At 55.7% G+C, this 15,801-nt stretch overlaps 1 protein-coding gene and 1 long non-coding RNA gene across 9 annotated transcripts in view; both read left to right on the forward strand.

Annotated features, from left to right (window-relative positions):
• Positions 1-6,046, forward strand: part of LOC142820957 (uncharacterized) — a 55,500-nt gene extending 49,454 nt beyond the window's left edge. For 2 of the 4 annotated variants that reach the window (XR_012897986.1, XR_012897988.1), the window contains exons 2-3: positions 2,324-2,538; positions 5,606-6,046. This is a non-coding gene — a long non-coding RNA (uncharacterized LOC142820957). Of the gene's footprint in view, positions 1-2,032; positions 2,148-2,320; positions 2,539-5,605 lie in introns of those variants that run through there. The other 2 variants (XR_012897987.1, XR_012897989.1) reach the window with 2 other exon arrangements.
• Positions 6,047-12,300: 6,254 nt separating this feature from the next.
• Positions 12,301-15,801, forward strand: part of GFRA2 (GDNF family receptor alpha 2) — a 117,618-nt gene continuing 114,117 nt past the window's right edge. For 2 of the 5 annotated variants that reach the window (XM_075910700.1, XM_075910698.1), the window contains exon 1: positions 12,301-13,556. In XM_075910700.1, the coding sequence (XP_075766815.1) occupies positions 13,517-13,556 (40 nt within the window). In that variant the 5' untranslated portion in view covers positions 12,301-13,516. The other 3 variants (XM_075910696.1, XM_075910697.1, XM_075910699.1) reach the window with 3 other exon arrangements.

Here is a 15,801-nt window from a genome sequence, read left to right on the forward strand (position 1 = left end):
GGTGGTTGAGCTAGGCGGCTAGGGAGGATGCTTTGTCAGAGAAGGACATGGGAAGATCTTTGGGCAAGTCTAAGCTACTGCGTTAAATCAATTTGGGCTGCACAGCTTAAACCTCCCTGGTCCGGCACCCTCAACCAAGTAGTTTGCCCAACCAGGCCTCTGGGGCTGCCCTCCTGGCCGTGGCCCCGGTCAGTGCTTCTGATGGAGCATCTCTCTGGGCTGCCAGCCCCACTCTGGCTGGTGGGGCTCCCTGCCCCTGGCCAGGCTCCTCTCTGAGCCACCATGCCCCCCGCCGGCTGGGCTCCCTACCCCTGCTGCTGGCCCGGCTCTGGCGGGCAGGGGCTCTGCTAGCCGGCTGGCGGGGCTCGCTGCCTCTGCAGGCTGACAGCTGCTGTCATCCTCTGTGTCTGTGGCTCGCTGGTCCAGCAAAATCCTTGGTCCACAGATGTTGCCATACCAGAGTCTCCTGGACCACGGAGGTTCAACCTGTAATGTGGCTGTGCCTTAAATATACTTAGTCCTGCCTCAGTGCGGGGAGATAGGACTGGGGGACGAGCTGAGGTGCCTTCCTGCCCCCTGGTTCTATGATTCTAGCACGATTGCTTTGTGTTTTCTGGTGCGTTCTCCCCTGCGTGGGGAGGGACGGGGGGGGGGGGGGAGGGTTGGACAGGACAGCAGGAGAAGGGGAAAGCCAAGGAGAACAACAGGAGTGACCTTGGAATCGTCTCGTCTCGTCTCGTAGACAGTGAGGGAATGATGGGTTCATGAGCAGCATCCGCGCTGAAATACTTGGCCTTAATTACTATCATTCCGGGAGAACACAAAGCGGCAGCATTTCTTAATAGGAACTTGTCCTGGTCAGATGTCTGTCTCTGAGCAAACTCTCCAGACAAGGACATTACGGGGCTGGCAGACGCTGTTCCATCAACTTCAGAGGCAGGAGGTTTAATGCTTGACAAACAGAGGCGTGTTTACTCCGAGGGGTCAGACTAGGCAGGAGATTCTATATTTGCCTGGCTCCATTGCGGGGTGGTTGGTTTTTTTAAGCCTTTGCAATTACAGAGCCTCTTTTCCCCCACTAACAATTACATCGGTCCTGAGAAGATCTCGAGCACATGGGGGAGGAAGGGACAGTCGCCCAAGGAGACTGAAGAGGGAGGGAGAGCTGGCTTGCGAAACATCTGTGTGTGTGGGGAATTGCCTGAGCTCAGGGGCAGTCGAGGTATATCGCTGTCCCAGGGCATGCATTGGGGGGCGGGGGGAGACTAGACAGTCCTGCAGCCTGGAGCGGTGTGTCGGAAGGACTGAAAACTCTCTCCTCCAAAGGCAGGGTGGCCATGGAGCATAGAGTTCAAAATCTTCTGCCCCAGCGACTATGGGAAGCAGTCGAAAACCTCCCCTTGATTTCAGACCCTGCAGGGACAGGCCCTTTCCACTCCCCCCGAAGCAGAAAGACACCCCCCCCCCCGTCCACAAACATATTTCGGCTCCCAACATTTATTGATGTCAATGAAAATAAGGAGGTGAGGTACCTTTGTGGACCTGGGTCGGAGTCCATTAGTTGCTCGCTTGGAGGATGGAGCTTCAGTCCCTTGGGGCTGACAGCCACACATCCCTGAGCAAACCCAATGTTTCATCTGAGCCATAGAAGCGTGTTCCTCTTCCCCGCACTGGCCTGGTACATTCCTTTGCCCAAGCCGGTTGTTAGCTTGCGTAACAAACAAGATTAGAACCCAGGACTCTGAAAATTTCAAAATCATTCGCCGCCTCTACTTGAGCTCAGGAGCATCTCTGCTGGCTCGCAGCAGTAGTAGACTCTTTTCCACTAGATGGGAACGAAGACCCACTTTCCTAGAGAGGCTGTTTCCTCAGCCACGCACCCTTAGCCAATCAGAGCCAGTCACTTCCCATCCTTCTGTCGCCACCTGTAATGGGGCTAAGCTCTGAGGCCGAAAAGGGGCCATAGAGAAGTCCTCCAGGAGGCTAGAGTGTCTGGAGAGGAACCAGCCAATCAGGGGATAGAAAGGCCTACAAAAGGAGCTGCAGGACTAGAGGCAGTTCAGTTGCAGCCCAGACCTGGAGGGAGAAGGTCAGGGCTGGCTGACCCAGGGACAGTGCCCAAGGGAGACTTGTTGAGGGACTTGAAGGTGAAGCCCTAAGCTAAGGGCAAAAGAGGTGTTTTCTGGAGGTGCCACTCACGTTCAGACCCACTTCCTCAGAATATGATCTGAGGAAGTGGGTCTGGCCCACGAAAGCTCATTATCTATGAAACCATCTTGTTAGTCTTTAAAGTGCTACATAGTGTTTCCTTTTGTTTTAGCAGGATCGGACTAACACGGCTACTCTCATTCAGAGTGAGACAACAAACTGAGAGACCCTAGAGAGGACACCCACATGGGCCTCGGTTGGAAGTGTCCCCCGGAAGGGCCTTGTGATTTCACACAAAGCTGTGTGACTCGGACGGAGGGCTGAGTACCCGAAAAGGCTGAAGATGGAGGGCAATGAAGGCACTCGGCCGAACGGGGGCGCTCACGGGAGGTGAGTGCTGATCCCGTTACATCTCCCTACCCGGGGATCCATCTGCCAATATGCCGGCCAGGCTCAGGGAGGGAGAGACGGAGACAGGGCATGGCTGTTGAGAGCTCCTTGCGCCTCCCTCACCTCTGCCGGGACCTGCCTGGCACTCACGTACCATTTCACCGTCCCATGTCTGGATCGCTGAAGGCCATTCCGCAGGGGCCGCATAAGTGCCCCATAACTCAGCCATGCCCAGGGATGCAAGTAAGTCATGGCAGGGCCACTGTGCGGGTAATGCTGGCCCGTAACTGGATGTTAGTAGAGGGTCTGTTTCCTCCCTGGCCTTGGCATTTTGTTCATTCCTCTTCCCTTCCATCAGGAGCCTTGCTTAATGAGATTAAAAAGGAATTTGTGGTGGGGACGAGAGCAAAGTCCTGGCTGAGACTGCTATTCCCGGAAAAGTCAGCGTTCCAATGTAATACGCTGCTCTGGTAGGGTGGCCAGTTTTGGTGGGACATCCTCCGGGAGGTCTGACCACACGGCATAATCTTTGATTAAACGTTAATTCCTGGGGATTCCGGGCCAGGCCTGGAGGGCGGGCACCCCTATGTTTCCGGGCAGCCTGAGGTTTGACAGACTTTGCATGCTCCTTTCCTGGAGATGAGGGTCTGGAGGTGACCTCGTCAAGCTGGAATGAGACTCCAGAGTCCACGGAACTTTAAGGACGTGGGCCAGTGTGGTGCAACCGAGGCTAGAGAATGGGCTGCAAGAGGGACCCTCCTCTATCTCAGTGGGGCCACAAGATCGTCGTAACCAAGATGGTCTCCCGGGTTTGGATATATTTGCTCAATGCATTTCGTAGAACACTAGGACTGGAAGGGACCTCGAGAGGTCATCGAGTCCTGTCCCCTGCCCTCATGGCAGGACAAAGCTCTGTCTAGATCATCCCTGACAGGTGTCTGTCCAACCTGCTCTTAAATATCTCCGGTGATGGAGATTCCACAACCCCTCCTAGGCAATTTATTCCAGTGCTTCACCACCCTGACAGGCAAGAAGTTTTCCCTGATGTCCAGCCTAAACCTCCCTTGCTGCAATTTAATTGGTGTACCTAGAATTTGGGGAAGGTGCCGAAGGAACCGTGGCAGCGCTGTGATTGGCTGCAGAAGGAGTGCCTGGCACTCAGTCACTGCTGTGTGCCATCCACATGCCCCTCACTTCACGTTCCCGGGCTTTCTGTGCCTCCCACAAGTTGAAACCAGCCGGTTCAGATCTTGGCAGCAGCCAGCTCCCGAAGGCTTGGCTGCGCTGCTGTTGTGCGGAGCAAGTCCAAACATACCGCCAACACCCCGGCATTGGGCAGTTAGTGTGCGGATAGAGTGTGTTTCCGTTTGCCTGTGAGGAGAGGTATTGCCTTCTCTGTAATAAATAGTACCGTCCGCTGCCCTTCTTTAGCACCTTCCATTGACGCATCTCGGATCGCTTGACAAAGTGAGCTCTCACAGCATAAGGTGGTAGGCGTTACTCCAGCTCTTTTACTGCAAGGGGAAACTGAGTCAAGGAGCACTGAAGAGATGTGTCCAAGGCCGCACAGAGAGTCGGCTTCAGAGGAGGGATGACAACGCGGTTGCCTGCTCTAACCACATGGCCCAAGTTCCCCTCCCCGCGCCCAAAAATGGACTTTCAAGCGCCCCTGCTCACAGTCCTAGCTCTCCCCTCCCCCACTTACTTAGAAGGCTACATGATCCCTCCCTCTTCCCCCGATAACATCCAAAGAAATATAGTTATAAACTGTCCCTTCTTTGCCTCCTGTAACACCAGGCCTCCCATGCCTCTGTACTTCCAGCTAGCCTTCCCTGCGAGGCAGGCGGGAGCCGCTAGCTGCTCATCAGAGTTGTAATTAACGAGGGATTCATTAGGTGGCTAATGACCAAATGATCAGCCTGGCAAGGCATGTCCGGCAATCTGACGGGGCAGAGATGAAGCCATTAATAACCACTGGGGAGCATCTGGTTTCTAACGGCAGTAGGTTGAGCTGCGGCCGCCGAGGCTGAGAAATATGGCAGCTGGCCACAGAGCAAGGCCAAGGGATGGATGGAAGGCAGCCATGCATCTGGGGAGCTCCTTAAATCAAAGGAATGAAGGGTGGAGTCTGCTCTATATCTCCTTGGCGGTCCATCTGTGGTTTATATGGCCCCGTGCCAGGCTATATAGCCCATTCTGGCTCAGAGAGTGTTAGTGGGACCCCTACTCATTTAGCTACTGCTGGAGTGTGGCCCCACCCCCTGGAAGATGAGACCCCCTGGGGGAAGAACTCAATGGAGGCTAGGAAGGAAGCCCAGTGTGGGAGGAGGCTGGAAGCAGAAGCTCTGAGGTCATGCTTCAGGACTATGGGAGAGATGAGAGAGGTCTATAAAATCATGACAGGTATGGAGAAAATGAAAAAGGAAAAGTTATTTACTTGTTCCCATAACCCAAGAGCTAGGGATCCCCAGAGGTAGAGGTAGCAGGTATAAAACAAACACAAGGAAGTTTTTCTTCACACAGCACACACTCAACCTGGGGAACTCCTTGCCAGAGGATGTTGTGAAGGACAGAGCTCAAAAAAGAGCTAGATACATTCATGGAGGATGGCTCTATGATTACTTATAAGCCAGGGTAGGTAGAGGTGACGTCCCTGGCCTCTGTTTCAGAAGCTGGGAATGGGTGACATAGCATCATAGAGCTGGAAGAGATCTCAGAAGGTCATCAAGTCCAGCCCCCTGCCCAAGGCAGGACCAATCCCAACTAAATCAACCCGGCCAGGGCTTTGTCAAGCCAAGACTTAAACACCTTTAGGGATGGAGATTCCGCCCCCTCCCTAGGGAACCCATCCCAGCGCTTCACCACCCTCGTAGGGAAAGAGTTTTTCCTAATATCCAACCCCACTGCAACTTGAGCCCATTGCTCCTTGTTCTGCCATGTGCCACCCCTGAGAACAGCCTCTCCCCATCCTCTTTGGAACCCCCCTTCAGGGAGTTGAAAGCTGTTCTCAAATCCCCCCTCCCTCTTCACTTCTGCAGACTAAAAAGACCCAAATCTCTCCTTGTAGGTCATGCACTCCAGCTCCCTAATCATTTTGGTCGCCCTCCGCTGGACCCTCTCCAATGCGTCCACATCCTTTTGTGGAAGTTGGCCTAACTATCCCAGCAAAGTTCGGAGCATTTAACAGGCCCTGCGCAGTACGTACCACGTCAGAAGCGAGCTTTTAATTGAAACCGCAAGCCTTACCGTATTTTGTCGCATTGCCTAGTTACCGAAGATGTCTGCTCTCGCCTTTGATTGAACCCCTTATATGGAACAAGTTTGCCTTACTTCCCTTTTCCAAGTTTCTTGGTATGTACCTTCCGAAAAGTTCCTCTTTTTCTCTGTAAAATTCCAATGCAAAAGTAGTAAATGGTATGTAAATTCTGGTATTTGAGTAAAGGAGCGGGGCTCGTATCCGTAAGGGCTAACCCCCTGCCGCTCTACATCCTCCCCCTACAGCTGTAGAATAAAGTGGTTCTATCTGACCTGAACCCATGTTTATTCCACGACACTTTCGGGGGGGGGGGGGGGGGAAAGAACTGTACACAATATTCCAGAGGGGGATCATTTGATTCCCTGTTCTGTTCACTCCCTCTGTGGCACCTGGCATTGGGAGACAGGGCCCTGGGCTAGCTGGACCTTTGGTCTGACCCAGTCTGGCTGCTCTTCTGTTCTTCTGTAGGACTACAGGGTGGCCAGGTGTGACATGTTTGGTAGAGGACCTGGCCAACTGAGCTGGAGGAGACAGTTGAATTTTATATGTTTGGCCGAGGGATTCTGGGGCCAGGCCTGGCCCGGTGAGAAGGGTGACTGTGGAGAGCCTGGGGGAGAGAGAGCAGGAAGACTTGTAGGGAAGCAGCCATGAGCACTGGGACAGAGCCAGCATTATAGGGTCCCTGGTTGGGAGCCCAGTGTGGTGGGATGAGACCATTCATCTGGGGTGCCCATCTGGGCAGTGTCTGAGCCCCTCGTGATACCGGAAGTACTCCTCTCTGCACCCTGGGGAGGTGCCATGATTCCCATTGCACAGATGGGAAACTGAGGCACAAAACGGCTTTCCCACTGCGCCTCTCTTGGCTTGGTAGAGCCCCTCTCTTGGGAGGGGATCATGGCCGGAAGACGACAACCAGGCTGGGGTGGTCGTTCCATTAGCCCCCATGTGTCCTCTCCCACGGGGGTGGTACCACGGTTTCTTTTGCATCGTGGTGCTAGGCTGAAAACCATACGGGGCCCAGGGCATCATCTGTGGCCTATCCCACTGGGGACGGCAGCCGTAGGCTTCCTAGGGAGTTGGCCGTGTGTACCACCGAAGAGGTGGTGCTTGCGATCAGAGCCCTGGCCTGTAGGATGCGGTACAAGCAGAACCTGCCTTAGCAAGGTCCCCATCTGGACAGAGGACACACAGAACAGGAAAGGAATCAGGACAGCCATCCCTCAGCACGCTGCGGGAGATACTCGTAGGTTCCAGTAGCCCACGGAGCTGCCGGCACAGATCACAGACCCGGTGCCAGGTGCTGTACGCACCCAGCGTCTGCCTGGAAGAGTTTGCCCTCGGAACAGGCACGCGGACCCCTGGCAGAAGGCTGCTGGAGTCAGCACTGAGGCGCTGGGGTTTGGACAGCGCTCAGACCGGTCCCACCCGCCCGAGGATTACGCCGTTAATGAGTAATCCATCACTTTAACAACCTTGACTCCAGCTAATGTGGTAATTCCTTACAGAATTAGACTCTGAAAGGCAAGAGGGTAAGCAAATTCAGCGAGTATTAAAGGGACTTAAATGGAAATGGGAGGGGAGGGGGAGTAGGGGAATCCTTTGGTCACATTTATCAATTTACCCAAGAGATAAAGTGAAACCCAAGAAGCCGGGTCCCCTGCTATTAGCATGTCTCCCGGCTCGTTCCTTCCCTTCCCGAGAGCAGCAGGGTCTCCTGCATGGGGCTGGCCCATAGGACCGTAACAAGGCTGGGCAGGGCTGGTTTCTCAAGGGGAGTAAAGGAACCGGTGATCTATGATCTCAACGATAAACTCCCAAATGGGCCGAACATCAGATACTGGCCTGAATTTGGGGCTTCGTCGTGGGTATTGATGAGGAGACCGGCTAGAGCAACCCCAAAGCAAGGTCTGCACCATGCCCGCCTGGGGCCTGCCTGAAATCGGCGTGCGGGATTAGTCTGGTTGTTTCACACGGGACTTGAAATTGTCCGGGTTGGCTGCAGAATAGTGTCACAAACGTGAATAAGTATTTGAGGGGGGTTGTATCGTGTGCAGGTGAGAGACTCATGCCACCTGAGGAGGGGTTCGAGGTCCCAGCAGCAGCTCTGACAATGCAGGCCGGTGCATGCCCCCCGGCTTGGGCCCTCTCAGTCCTGTCCCACGGCACCCCTGCTATTCCAGCCCTGGGACCCCCCCACAGCATCGCCCACACACCTCAGCCCTGATCCCAGGACATCTCCGCCTGGCCTGGTCCTGTGTTCTCTGCTAGTGCACCTCCATCCTGAACCATTCAACCCGCTGCTGGCGCCGTTCTGGGACTGGGACACTGGTCTGCCGCTGGCTCTCCCTCCTGCCCCATGTCACCCCTTCCCCAGCCTTTCTCAGCTCTTTCCAGCCCCACAAAAGCAGGCTTGCTGTGATCCCGGGTTTTGGAGATGGGATTTCCTTAGCCCATCGCACAGAAAGGCCCCTGTTTGCACACACTGCCCCCGGGTTCACGGGAAGTCAGAGGCGATGTTCTGGTTCTAGCCCATCCGTTTCCGTGCTGAAAGCCGCTGACGTTGGCTGGCCCCCATCCACGCCAGCTCTTACCAGCAGGGTTGTGTAATGCACAGTGTGCCTGGTCTGAAAGGCAGGTTTTAGTCTAAGCAGCACAGCTAATAAAGATGCTCTGTTGATGTGCAAATGGAGTTATTTTTGGAATTAACCACATTACTTGCACTGTATGGTGCAAATACCTCGGTACAATAGCACTGTCAGCCCGTAGCTGGGCATGCTGTGCTATTAATGTTCGTCATCGTGCCTGTAAATTCAATGTGTGATTTAGGCTTTGTATATACACTTAGGGCCCCGGTTTCACAGGCACCTTCTAATGTTGTGCATGGAAGATTCACACCCAGCAGCCGTGTGTGGACGTCCCAAGGCACTCAGTCATGACCTGTGGGCTCCTAGTTCCTGGCTCCGATGTTGGAATAATCCAAGAGGAGATTGGCCTTTACTCTGACCCTGTGCGGGCTAGGTCAGGACCTAGGGAGGTTAGGCAATGCAATGCAGATAGCTGTGCAGTTCCTCTTTCATGGACTTCCCTGTCAAAATTCAGTGCCTTGATTTAAGGAGACGGAAGGTGCTCCTACCACATTATTTTTAAGTAAATTACAAACCCGAGGGCAGATTGCTGGCTGCCCCATGTTAAATCAAAGGCTGTCATGGCACAGAATCAATGCTCCATAATGTCCCCTATATATTTAGAAACAGGTCCTTTAATAACTCCATGAATCTGAACACGTGGGCTGTGCCCATGAAAGCTCATGGCACCATCTACATGTTTTCTTCATCTCTAAGGTGCTGCAGGACTATTTGGGTTTTTTTAAAAAGTTTTTCCAGTTACAAACTAACTCGGCTCCCCCTCCAAAGCTTCTGCAATGCAAATGTCATTCATGTTCACCAGGACAGTGTGTTGTTAGCTAGTGACTGGCTTAGAGATTCTTGTACTTGCTGGAGGTTGTTTAGCGCAGGCAGTGGAAGCTTTTTTTTTTTAAATATACATCCTGAGGTTCCCAGTTCAATTCCTGCAGATAACCCACAAGCAAGGGCACTGTTATTCGCACTAGCTGTGTTTTTGCACGAAAATCATGCAGGCTATGTCTAGACTGCAGGCTTCTTGCACAAGAGGCTTTTATTGGACAAGATCTTCTGCAACATTTCTTGCACAAGAGCGGGTCCACACTGCAAAACCTCCTCAAAAAAGCGATGCGCTTTTGGGCAAGAGAGCATCCAGACTGCATGGGCGCTCTCTTGAAAGGAAATTCTGATTGCTATTTACAGAATGGCCACCAGGGCACCTGTGCTTTTTTCAATGGTCTCTTTTTGTGCAACCCCCCTCTTCCCTGTCCACACCTGCCTTTTTGTGAAAGAGCTCGTTCGCAAACAGGCATTCTTCCTTGTAGACTGGGGAATACCTACGCCGGAAAAACCCCTCTGTGCTTTTGATTTTCTTGTGCAAAACCACGCCTGAGGTGTGGATGCTCCGTGAGTATTTTCAGAAAAACGGCCGCTCCACTTTGAAACAAGCAGGACTGTGAACCAACCGCTTGTTGTGACCCATTATGGACACTGACTGGGTGTCCTGTGTTTTCCAGATTCATGGGGGGGGGGGGGGGTAGACCCTGATTTTTAAAGCTACTTTGATGCCAAAAGGAGCCTGTTGGGATTTGCAAACAACACATAGGCATCTAGCTGCCTTTGATCTCTCTTTGTTGGAATGGAGGAAAAGGCCCAGCTCAGTCTGGAACACTTGGCTGTGACAATGCAGTTGGTTTTTTTAAAAAAATCTGGGCCTGCAATTGACTAAGGCATGAAGAGACTGGTCGCAGGCCAGCTGTCGGGCCTCCTAGGTCACAGGGCGGTGCCCCGTGTTCTTAACCATCGTGCCTTTTTCTTTTATGCCTTCCCCGTTTCAGTGTCACAGCACTGCAAAGGCAGGACCCAAACAGGCGCAGCTGGACTAGAATCAGGATTGCTTGCATGGACAGAGCTCTGTGTGTGTGTGTGTGTGTGTGTGTGTGTGTGTGTGTGTGTGTGTGTGTGTGTGTGTGTGTGTGTGTGACCAGGGCTGGACTAGCTTCAAGGCCCTGCTGGCTTCCTGTGATGACACGCCCCCATGTAGAGAACAGACACGAACGCTGGCTGCTGCACAGGGCAGCGGGTGAGCAGGGGGTTTGCTTCCTAAGGGCCAAGGGGGAAGTTTCCTAGGCAGGCAGCCCACAATGCTAGCCAGCCTCATTCCCCCCGCTGCAAAGCTGCTGGATCCCTGCTCTGGGTGCGTCGGGCCTTGCTGCAGGGCTCACGCTGCCTTGCTGTCGATAGACATTCACCTCCCCTTGTCTGGGGGGCAGTGGGCGAATGCACCGGCCCCTGTCTCTGGAGATGCAGAGCCAGCGTTCGGCTGAAGAGGGCTTGGCGTGGCTGTTGGGTCCTGGACCGCACCTCCACAGCCACCGCATGTGGCAGCACGCGTGGCCGTCTCTGGCGCGGCGGGGCGGGGGGCAGGTCAGGACTGAAGGGTGCTGGCTGCAGGTCATTGTCGAGGGAAGGGCATTGGCAGAGAGGTGGAGGGAGGAACAGGAGTGGGGGGGTGCAGAGGAGCTGGGTCACATGCAACAGGGAGCTGGCACGGCACCTTGCTGGGCTCTGCCTGAGCTGGCATAAATGGGGGAGGGGGGGCCCAGACTTTCCACCCAGCTGCTTTCCCCTGTGCTAAAGTCACCTGGGATCTCCCAGCACTTGGCAAGGGAGGGGCCCTGAACCAGGCGTCTCCCTGGCCTGGAGAACAGAGCTCTGCCCAGCCCTGCGGGCATTGGGAGCACCAATTGCAGCCCCAGCGGCTGGGCGCCGGGAGAGCAACCCACAGCCGAGAACCAGGAGGCGTCCCAAAGGGGGCTCACAGGCAGGGGCACAACAGGGACCCACAGCAGCAAAGAGGGCAGGGGAGCCAGCAGTGTCCCCCTGGGAACCGTCCCATGGATTTCAGGGGGGCTGGGGGAGCGGGAGGGGCCATTGGCAGGGGGCTTTGATCTGTCTGTGGAAGAGAAATCAAGCCCAGTGCCAGGCTAACTTTGGCTCTGGCTCTCAGAAGTGTGTGTGTGTGTGTTTGGCACTGGCTCTCAGAAGTGTGTGTGTGTGTGTGTGTGTGTGTGTGTGTGTGTGTGTTTGGCACTGGCTCTCAGAGGTTGGGGTGTGTGTGTGTGTGTTTGGCACTGGCTCTCAGAGGTTGGTGTGTGTGTGTGTGTGTGTGTGTGTGTGTGTTAGGCACTGGCTCTCAGAGGTTGGTGTGTGTGTGTGTGTGTGTGTGTGTTTGGCACTGGCTCTCAGAGGTTGGTGTGTGTGTGTGTGTGTTTGGCACTGGCTCTCAGAGGTTGGTGTGTGTGTGTGTGTGTGTTTGGCACTGGCTCTCAGAAGTGTGTGTGTGTGTGTGTGTGTTTGGCACTGGCTCTCAGAGGTTGGTGTGTGTGTGTGTGTTTGGCACTGGCTCTCAGAAGTGTGTGTGTGTGTGTGTGTGTGTGTGTTTGGCACTGGCTCTCAGAGGTTGGTGTGTGTGTGTGTGTGTGTGTGTGTTTGGCACTGGCTCTCAGAGGTTGGTTTGTGTGTGTGTGTGTTTGGCACTGGCTCTCAGAGGTTGGTGTGTGTGTGTGTGTGTGTGTGTGTTTGGCACTGGCTCTCAGAGGTTGGTTTGTGTGTGTGTGTGTTTGGCACTGGCTCTCAGAGGTTGGTGTGTGTGTGTGTGTGTGTTTGGCACTGGCTCAGAGGTTGGTGTGTGTGTACCATTCCTCCTACACACACACATACACTGAGGCTGAGATCAGCTGGCAGCTTGCTTCATTCGCCCCCCCCCCCCCCCCCCCGCCAAGGAAGCTGATCCCGATTAATTAAAGCGATGTTTAACATTCCGATGACACGCCGTGCGTGAGGGATACTTCACGCTACAACCCTCCTCACTCCCCAAAAGAGGGAGAAGCCAATGCACCTTGCAGGGGAAACTGCCCTTGGGACAAACCGCCTCCCCCCTCAGCCCCATCCCTTCCCTCGCTCCCTTATTTCCCCTGCCTGCCTCGCTCCCTGGCGGGCCACGCAGCTCCCGGGAGCGCAAGAGCCAGCCCCGGCCGAGCTAGGACTGCCCGTGGGCTGCGTGTCTAGTGCCTGCTTGGATGCAGCCACATCGCCTGCAGCCGTGAGGGCGAGGGCGAGGCGAGGGCGAGGGCACCCTACCCAGTCCGGCGTGGGAGCCAGGGAGCTCTCCCGGGAGGGGGCCTCATTGGTGCACTGAAGGGAGAGGAAAGTCCCGGCGAGCCGCGCTCCTGCGTCTTTGTGCGCGGTGGCAAAGTTTGAGCGGCTCCTTGCTTGCAGCGCGAGAGGGGGGGCAGCTCGCGTGTGTCGGGGGCAGCTGGGCGCCTCTTTAACCCCCGCCCCCTCTCCGCCGGCCCTCAAGCCACCGGTCATCGGGCTGCCCCCTTTGTCTTCGCCCTTCCTCGCCCGGCTTTGCCTCCCCACCCCTCCGGCTCTGGATTGCTGCTGCTGGGGGTGGGGACGAGCGAAAGATCAGCTGAGACAGGGAGGCGAAGTTGCAAGAAAGGGGCCGTTCCGGGCTTGGCGCGTGGCACTCCAGGCGCTGGTCAGTTTCAGTTCCGAGCTGGTCAGTTTCAAAGGCTGGAGGAAGCTGCCGCTGCTCTTCTTGTTTTTCCTTCGGCGGCTGCTGCTGCTGCTTTCCCTCGGCAGTCGCCTCTCCCGAAGGCAGCGAGAGACACACACGCGCGCGCAGAGACCCCCAGTTTGCAGGAATTTCCAGCAGAAAGCTGTGCAAGCCAAGGGGCTAGCAGGCAGGAATCGTGAGCCCCCCCATTCAAGGAACCCACCGGATTGTGGCTACTCAGCTCACGCTGTGGATATCCTGCCATTTCCTCCCCTTCCATCTCTTCTCGGTTCCTTTTTTTTTCCGCCCCGAAAGATGCTCGGGAGGGATAGAACCAGACTTGTTCATCACTGGAAGAGCTAGAGACAGACGCTAGCTAGCTGGCCGGCTGCTGCAGAGCTGGGGTGATTTTTTTGGGGGGTGGGGGCTGAAAGAAACCATTTTTTTAATTCATCCGAGAAATCTCAGGATTTCTTTTTGCCTGGATTTGGGAGTTTTCTACCTGTTTACACGTGGGGAGCTATTGGATTTACTAACATGATTTTAGCAAACGTTTTCTGCACCCTCCTCTTTGTAGGTGAGTAATCCTGATTCGGATGCAAATCGTTACTCTGGGTTGGTGTGGCGGCGGCGAGTCCTTTGGCCAAACCTCCGGAGCTCTGGTGCTCGGACGGCATGTAAGAGCGGACATGTTTTATAGTGAACCAACCCCCCACCCCACCCCCAAAAAGCACAACGACCAAGCTTGGCACAGACCCTCCCTGTAAAGCGGGCTCCGATCCGGAGTGGAGATAAAAGGATGGAGAGACGCGTGTAGACGCGAGTCAGTGAAGTGTCTGGACAAGGCTTCCTAAGCGGGAAGGAATTGAGAGGGGCAGGGAAGGGGGGAGATGAGACCAAATCAGGGGGCAACTTTTGTACGATCAAAGTCAGGATGAAAAGAAGCGAAAGGCTCCTACCGCCTCTCCAAGTTCTGGGGGAATTGAATCAGATACGACCCTTGCTTTCCGCCGGAGCGGGAGCCTGTCTGGAGAAGGGGTCCGCAGCGTGTTGCAGACAGCTGCCTGGCTGCGTTTTCATCCCCCATCCCCAGGAAGGTAGAAGCGTTGGCTTGTTCCTTTTGGAAAGACCCCCCCCCCCCCCATTCAATCGCTTTTCCAAACCCTTTGGTGCAAGGTGGGTGGGAAGCGGGTCTCCCAGGTGCTTGGCTGGCTGGTTGGTTGGAAGTGTGTGTGTGTGTGTGTGTGTGTGTGTGTGTGTGTGTGTGTGTGTGTGTGTAGGGGGAGGGGGGCTGCCAGCTCTGTTGCAATCCAAGTGCCTGACGGTGTAGCTCGTGCGTGTGACCCCCAGGGCAGGCGATGTGGCCAAGTGGGTGTCTCCGGACCAGCCTCGCCCAGAGATGGGGAAGGGGCAGTCCTGTCCAGGAAGGAGTTGCCGGGTGGTTTAGGTGAAATCAAAGCCAAACGCCCCCCCTCCCAGTGCGTTATCACTTTGGCACGGTTACCCTCCCCGCTCTCCCAGGTATCTCCCCTGGCAGGCGATGCCCCTTGTAGCAACCCCCGGGCACATGGCGACCTTGGCCCCTCTCTCACATACAGCCCTGTAGCCCCCACCCCCTGGGGAATTCGGCTGGGGTCACCTTGGCCTGAGGAGTGGAGCCCTCCCTGCCCGCAGGGGACCAGAGAGATCAGCCACAGGCAAGAAGGATGCGCAGGGGGATGCGGGAAAAGAGGGACGAGGGAGACTTGACTGGGTGTTCAGAAGAGCTACTTTGCTTCAGGATCTTGCCCCTGGACTTTTGCCTTGATGGGGGAGCGGGGCCCAGCCTGGGAAGCCCCCAGCGAGAGCCCTGGGTAGGCAGACTAGGGTAGTGCCTGGGCTATTTTGGGGAGGTGGGGGGGGGAGAGCAGGGATGGGATGCAGGCGGGTGGTGTGTGTGGGGGGGGGTATTTTCTCCTCTGCCACAGGAGGGCCGGGGTGGTTCCTTGGGGCAGGGGGGTGAGGGTCGTCCTCCCAATCGGCACTCCCCACATCCGAGTGTCAGGGCTAGGCCTGGGAATGAGGCATAAGGACTGGCTGCCAAAGTGACAGCAAGCCAGAATGCCTGGCTCCATGGGGGGTGGGAAGGGGAGGAGGGAGGGGAAGGACATGGCTGGGGTTGATGGCAGAGGGAGTAGCCCCTTTTAGGGCATGTTGCCATCCCCGATGGCTTGGGGGCGGGGCGGGGCAGCACGACTGGCAGAGCAGGAGATGGGAAGGGGTCAGAAAGAGACTGTCGCAGCACTGGCTTTGTGCTGACAGACAGCAGGGGTGTGTGCTGCGGATCAGTGTTCCCTGTAAGCTGGGTGCTTGGGCGGCTGCCCGCGTGAGACTGAAATGCCTCCCAGCTGATTAACGGAGCCCCTCAGCCACCCACCGCATGTGTTTCTACTGGCGGTGCACATCTGCGTGTGCCGCGGGGCGCCTCACAAAATTCATTCTGCACGTGGCTAGAAAAAAACGTAGAGGGACCATTGGTGGGGGAGGAGGGAGGACTCAGGATCTGCTCCCAGAAGAGATGGGGGGGGGATGAAGGCGTGTGTGTGGAGACAGATCGACAACCCCGTTGTGATGTTTGTTGGGCGTTAACCCCCTGTTTATTTGCCTGCCCATTTGGCTTGTTGAGAGGCCTCCGGTGAGCTCCCCCGGAGTCTGGGGATGGAGGACGCCGCCCCTGAGGCCGGCTCCTAGCCCTGCCTCCCGGGGAACCGGGAAAAGGCGCACGCGGCTGGACTAACAGTCTCGTTGCAGGCGAAGCTTCCTCAGTGCCAGACTGGGGGGCC

The sequence above is a fragment of the Pelodiscus sinensis genome, chromosome 28 (genome assembly GCF_049634645.1).
Source record: "Pelodiscus sinensis isolate JC-2024 chromosome 28, ASM4963464v1, whole genome shotgun sequence".
Classification (NCBI taxonomy): domain Eukaryota; kingdom Metazoa; phylum Chordata; order Testudines; family Trionychidae; genus Pelodiscus; species Pelodiscus sinensis.